Raw genomic sequence first — 7,021 nt, 5'->3', positions numbered from 1 at the left:
GGGAGTATTTCGTCTCACAGAGATTGACACCACAAAGAAGATATTCCAAATAGATATCACTGTAATTCTTCCTCATTTTTTTGAGTTACTTTGTTTTTTATCTTAAATTCAAATTAGTGTACCTATAACCATTATGTGTGAATAAAATTATATGTTTTTCCCTAAAAAAGATCTCATGTACCGCAAAGCTGATTAAGACACCAAGCAAAAATAGATTACAGCCCCTAAAAAAAGACGGTCCAATAAGAAATACAGATATTCAAAGACATTGCCAAAACAACTCACATTTAGAGACACTTATGGCCCTTAAAAAAACACTTCTGGCAAGAAAAAACACATGCAAACTCTGGGCCGTTAAGTAAAACATGATCACACACGAACTAATGTTTTCATTGTCCTCGCCTCCTTTGTCAGTAGCACCATGTCAAGTTTTTATACAACAACAAAAATATAGATACCCCCGCTTGCCTTTACATGGTTCACACAGTGGACATCACATCCCTAAGCTAAAACCAACACAAGAATACTGAACCAAAACCTCCGGAAAAAAGAAGCAAGGCCCCCTAATACTAACTACCACCACCAGCTCATACTATAAGTAGAGTAAACATGACATAAGTTACGCCTCGCATAGCTCCGTCGTGTATGGGAGTATCTGCAAGAGAGTGGCGACGAAGCTGCTGCTGCTGACCGAAGAAGCTACAAGGACATGATGTCGATGATGCTGGCAAAAATCAATTCACAACGCACTATCCCTGCTCTGACCATGCAGCCTGTTATGAGTGTTTCTTCTGGGTGCATACAACCGGTCCATTTCCAGCGTGCATGTGTCGCTTATCGAGTGTTCCCGTTCCCGTTCGTGTAGAAACCATCTGTGTTGTGGGCGTCCATCTCTGCCAGCATCACGGACTTTGCCCGCTGATACCTGTTCCTTTTCGCGGAGATTGCTGATATCGCTGCAGACGTAAATCCAACAGGTTAAATGTGTTGTCTTCAGACAAGTGCCAAATGAAGAAAGACAATTGGGCCGTGCGTTGTGACTTCTGTTGACTAGTTCAGCAATAACCATCAAGATCATATAGTTTGAATAACTGAGGCAGAGCCGCAGAGGCAGTATATAGGTAGGTAGCTAAATCTGCCACACTACAGTTTCAGTAAGTATAAACCCAACTAAAGTTTCAAAACCAGCATCATAAATCGATAACTGATACGACTGGCCTCAGCTACAGTTTGTGAAATACAGCACTAATGCTAAAAATCAAAATGATGGTCGTTTCATTAATTTAATTCATATATGAAGGTAAAAGAGTTAAATGAGATACTTACAAGTCAAATCTTGAGGGAACTCGAAATCGTAGTCGTATGGTCCCCGTCTTATGCACACTATGTAGACCACTATAAGTATAACAAGCAGAAGAAGTCCAAACGAGGCTCCAAGTGCAATTTTGCCGGTTTTATTCAAGCCTCCTTTCTCCCAGAATAATGCACAAGCAGGTAGAGTAGGCACCCCACATAGGCCTTTATTACCTGACAGACTGCCAACATAATGCATATTTGTAAAAAACAAGAGAATGAAATGGAAGTTACCACATCTAGTTATCCACAATCTATTTAGTACATTAACACATGGCTCTTAATCTATCCGCTCACCCCTTGCACACATATTCTCTCCTTGTTTGTTGCAAGTAATAATTTATAACAGAACATAGTAGAGCATGTCCTGCAACTCACCCCAGGTCTCCAGTTTTACTAATTGATACCTGACACATTATCTCAAATACAGCTTCTATATATGCGGTTGGCGTGCACCCAGTTCATCTTTGGGTTTGCACACTTGCATCATGCTAAACTGTTGAGGAAAGATAAAGAATATACTTCAACCTAGTTATCGATAAATCACTAAGTGTGACAGAATGAGCTAAACCCACAACTCTTTGACCTCGTTTGTAGGGCTGGAACAAATAGCATGAGTACAATAACTCTTCCGGATGGTCATCCTGAGGAAGAAAGTGAGAATTCTGTTGTATGAAAATAGTGGAGATATCTTACTCTATCACGCCACCATGCACGCCAACTGAATAAAGTCTTTCTGGAACTTGCCCATCAAGTTGATTGCCGTTTAGTAGACTGCATAAGAGGTACCTAGTAAGTCAGCATTGTTGCATACATATGCAGGATAGCTAAAAATTGCATTAACAAATTGAATAATACTGTGGAAAACTCTGCTTACACAGTCTGTAATTTAGACGAGCCTATGGTGCCAGGAATACTCCCAGTAAACTGGTTCGAGGACAGATCCCTAAAAATGAAACAAAAAAAAAACTGATGAAAGTGACTCAGATTGTTAGAGAATCAGGCTTGTTGAAGCATTAGATAGAACTACAGGAATAGTAATACACAATGTTAAAGAATTGGCAGACAATGATGAACTGACATTGTAATCCAGAATGAGCAAGCAGAGCTTAGAAGCACATCTACTAATTCAATGTTATTTTTCAACAAAAATAACATGCTGAAGTTACCTAAATAATCTAAGACACATCTGGACCACTTAAAACATCCCTCCATCCAGGTACACAAACAGAAAAAAAAACTGAGACCAAGGATCATTGATAGCCAGTACAGATGTTATACCATCCCGCAGATAAATATTATTATGTATTGTTTAGTCAGTCCATAGACGACTTACCAGCTAAGATGATGTCATCAAAGCCATCAGGTCCTGAAGCTCACAGAAAGAGTTCCTAGAGCTACTTGGTACTGTCCTAGCTTCATGATTCTACATGAGAATGCTACTAATGTGGTGTGAAGCAGGTAAATTCTGCCAAATTACAGTTTTAAAGATTTCATGATGAACATACAAAGTAAGATTTTGTATCATGTACCAATCATGAGCATGTCAACAGCAGAATGTGGGCGCGATAACAATGTGCCATATTTCTAGCATGAAACAGTACAACTTTGCATGCCATGAACTATTGTACTCACAGTGTCGCAAGTGAAGGTTGGCCTAAACCTGGTGGCAAGCTTCCGGTCAACGAATTAGAGCTCAAGTTCCTGGTCAGGCAAGATCATAATATATATTAATGTTCAACAAGGAGAGATGAAAAATTGTAAACTGCGTAAGTAAAATAACACCATTTTGTATAGCTTATCAAAATAATATGAGCACATATGAAAATATGAAATGGTATACAATTTAAACTTGATATCATGGACGATATATCTGGAACACAGAAGTATCAATTGAACAGGTTCTGGAGAAACAATTGCATGATGCGCCTAATGTTGTTCGTTGTTTAATATTGTAGTCATCATCTGCATTGATGTATCTATATCGTTCCAGATTTGTGCTGAAACCTCCTACAGGAAGTTCCTTCTAAAAGAACAGTGAAGGGAAGCCCCACTTGCAGGATTTTTTTCATCAAACCAACAAGTACATACAAAATGGGTCCAACGCAATCCGGTGAAGCCAGCAAATGAGAAAATAGCCAGCGTGTTTTTTTGTTGAAATATTGCCTTTCTATTGAACATGTGGTTGACAGGTGGGACTGAGAAAGCCACTCAGCTCATTCCAGATGCATGGTGTGATGCCTGTCCAGGTCAAGGGTTGCTAGACATAGTGCTCTACCACTCCTTGGCAGTTGGTCCTATATTGACTTTGGGACCTTCCAATAATATATTTCACACTGAATTTGAGATTTCCTTTATTTCCAGGTGACACCCTGTACTCTCATCTCTATTTTTTGGATTTGTACTGCTCCTTGCTTTAGTACCTAGAGATGAAATAGTCATATGAAGCTACTCATTTAAGTCTCTCAGGTATCATAACCAAAGCCAAACAGTTATCTACAGTACTCCCTCCTATCCATAATAAGTGCCGTGGTTTTAGTACAATGACACTTACTTTGGATATGAGGGAGTATTGAACTAAAACCACGACACTTATCTTGGATCGGAACGAATACTAGAAAGCTTTGAATTTCAAAGTTACAACTCATGTGCTCCTGCATAGCTAATGCAAACATGAAACTCAAGAGGCATCGATATGCGGAAACTACAAATACCAATGAAGACCAGGATCAAGTTGAAATCAACTTTAAGTGTGTGCAATGATACTTACAAGCTTACCAAGTCGGTTAGATGACTTATTTCATCAGAGATGAAACCTTTCAGCCCTTGACTTGCAAGATCCCTGTCAGGGCAAATTAGAAAAAAACATAAGAGTTATGACATCAACTATTCAACTTTTCACAAGATACTAATAAGTAGAGCATTACAATTTTATTTCCTGTGTCCACTGATACATCTACTGTGAAATTTCATTCAAGCCCATATAATGATACATTGATAACGATGCATGCATAGTATTTGGATTTAGGATTTTAGGACAAAATATTTTAATGTAATTAAAATTTTGCAGTTCAGCTTTCTGGTACAGCTGAGATTGGTAGAGTAGTAAACAGGCAGCAATCACTGAGGCAGATATATTTGCTGCTAGTGCTGTGTGACTGTCAAGATATCTTTCCTCAACAATGATCTGCAAACACTACCGGTGCCTTTGAAAGATAATTCTACGGTTGTCTTTGGGGATTAAAACAGAAATGTATTTGGTAAGTCAGACACAGAATAATGACTACTTGACAGCAAAACAGAAATACCCTAATGAAACAGTGAATGGATAAAAATAGCATTGAGATATCGAAAGTGCACTCACAGCTGAGTGATCACAAGCCCTTTGTTACCGGGATGGCAAGTGACTCCCTCCCATGCATCCCATGTCCGCGGCGCGCAAGGGTCCCCATTCCACCCCATCCTAGCTGGAATTTTCAGTGAATCCTTCAGGGCCTTCATCGCAGCCGCTGCCAAAAACAGTGCAACATGCTCAGCGAATGTAGGCTGGTTTTTTATAGTGAAAATTGGAGAGCTCGATCGGCCCATCTTGTTCGGAGAATGCGCATAGAGTATCGAATTATAGGTTACCTTGGTGTGGCACCGTCCTTGTCTCAAGGGGCACCATTGCATAATTCTCGAGCCCACACAGAATCGGCCGTCCCACTACTGGCACAAGCCTGACGCTCATGGTGGAGCTGGTCAGGTTCTCCACAATGTATGTCCACTTGAACGCCGTGAACCCTCCCACCTGCTTGAAGATGTCGATCCTGGTCACGTTCCTCCCGGCAAGCATTACGTCGAACACCCTCTGGCCAGGGGCCCTGACCCCGGCGTCGATCTCCGCGAAATGCAGCCAGACCATGTAGGACATCCTCGTGTCCACCGGCATCAGGTACTCGATCTCGTTGGAGGCGTCCCCGCCGGTGGTCACCGCCGACCTGTACATCTTGGTGGGGAAGTAATTGGGCGGCTGGTTGCTGCCGAAAATCTTCCTCCCACCGGCAGTAATGGCGTCGTAGGTGAGGTCGTTGTTCCGGAAATCTGTGCCGGCCTGCCACACCCTGGAGAAGGCGTCGGAGTCGTTGGTGAAGCCGGGGCCGAAGAGGCTGTTCCCGCAGGTGAGGCGGCCGTAGTTGACGAGGACGACGTCGGCGCCGGTGGTGGCGCCGTCGTAGGCGAGCGGGTGGACGGGGGCGACCTCGATGGAGGCGACGACGGGGGCGTCGGTGGAGAGCGAGTAGAAGCAGACGTCGGTGGCCTCTGCGTCGGAGGGGAAGATGAGGTCGGAGTAGGCCCCGTAGCGCGCGGCGGTCTCGGGCCACGGGGAGCGGAAGGAGAGCACGAGCGTGGCGGCGGCGGAGACGTCGAAGGACGGGGAGCGGAGCTTGGAGTCGTAGTTGTCGTAGACGGAGAAGACGCGGAGGTAGTAGCGGCCGGGGGCGAGCGGGAGGGAGTAGCAGGAGGTCTTGCCGGCGGAGGCGGGCGGGAAGAAGCGCAGCGTGCGCTCCTGCGGCTGCGGGAAGCGGTGCGGCTCGGCGACCATCCCCGCGTTGCCCCCCGCCGAGAAGAAGCGGTCCGCCAGCCAGCGGCGGCCGAAGGCCGAGGTGAAGTCCGCCGCGCCGCCGCAGTCGATGTTGTAGCTGTGGTTCGCCTGGGCTGCACGGGCAGAGAGAGCGTCAGCGTACAGCGGAGTATAATTTTGTTTGTAGCTAGCTGGATTGGAGGTGCTTACCGCCGGAGAGGAAGGGGTCGTCGGAGTCGCGGGCGGCGCCGGTGGCCGCGACGAGGAGTGGGAGCAGGAGGAGGAGCCGCATTGCCGCTCCCGGGGCTGGCCGGAGGAGCGGCGCGCGTCCCCTGGGCGGAGAATTTGGTGGGGAGTTTTAGAAGGGAGCGGGTGTGAACGGAGCTGCAGCGGAGTGGAGGAGACGTGGTGGTACCCTGGTACGTTGAACCGTGGAAGGAAGGAGACGAGGCTGGAAATGCTGGATCTGGCCGCGCTGGAGGATCGGACGGCGCTGCAGGCACCGCCGCGCCGCGCTATGGCCTCAACGGCCGCTCGATCAACGGTAAGTGGCGGACCCCAGCAGTAAAGAGGGAGGGGAGAGCGACGGTGCGATGCGAAGCTCTTTGACCCTTTTGCTTTTCACACCTCTCTTTTTACTCTCAACAAAGTCTCAGTTTGTTCCCTTTAGAAAGAAAAAAAAAGTCTGAATTTGTTTGTTTGGTCACGTGAGGAAGCGCGGTAAATGAATGAGTAAAACCGGCAACGGGGCCAGCCTTCCATCCCATGAGCGGTGGTGATCACTCCGTTCGTATCGTACGGGGTGTTATTAATCTAGCAAGTCACGGGCGGGACGGAAGCACTGTTGGATTCGACTCGACTGCTCGTATTTGCAAGTGCTGCCTGTATGCAGACAAAAATTATTGCCACTTGAATTAGGTAGCGGACGTACGTACTCAGATTCGAGGGGTAGATGATGGCGAGAGATGCGTCCAAACACATACAGTGTGTGTGGGAGTGTAGCCTTCCCTTTGGGCCGCTGCGGTCACGGGGTCGGCTAGGCCAGCTGAGTGCCGCGGCAACTACCACCAAATCAGGCAATTAAGCGTGACGTATGGCGCATTT

The 7,021-nt window shown here is 46.0% G+C and overlaps 1 protein-coding gene across 1 annotated transcript; it reads right to left on the bottom strand.

Annotated features, from left to right (window-relative positions):
- Positions 1 to 354: 354 nt before the first annotated feature.
- LOC125542488 (Di-glucose binding protein with Leucine-rich repeat domain-containing protein) lies at positions 355 to 6,433 on the bottom strand. The gene is made up of 9 exons (XM_048705542.2): positions 6,128 to 6,433; positions 4,984 to 6,051; positions 4,718 to 4,862; positions 4,124 to 4,195; positions 2,989 to 3,057; positions 2,231 to 2,299; positions 2,050 to 2,127; positions 1,327 to 1,535; positions 355 to 956 (listed from the first exon to the last, which is right to left on the bottom strand). The coding sequence occupies exons 1-9, from the start codon at positions 6,207 to 6,209 to the stop codon at positions 835 to 837; spliced, it is 1,914 nt and encodes a 637-aa protein (XP_048561499.2). The 5' UTR covers positions 6,210 to 6,433; the 3' UTR covers positions 355 to 834.
- Positions 6,434 to 7,021: the final 588 nt, after the last annotated feature.

Source organism: Triticum urartu, chromosome 3A, assembly GCF_056163025.1.
Source record: "Triticum urartu cultivar PI428250 chromosome 3A, HENAU_Tu73, whole genome shotgun sequence".
Taxonomy (NCBI): Eukaryota; Viridiplantae; Streptophyta; class Magnoliopsida; order Poales; family Poaceae; genus Triticum; species Triticum urartu.
Note: the sequence above shows the minus strand (reverse complement) of the source record. Positions and strands in the feature narration are given on the sequence as shown.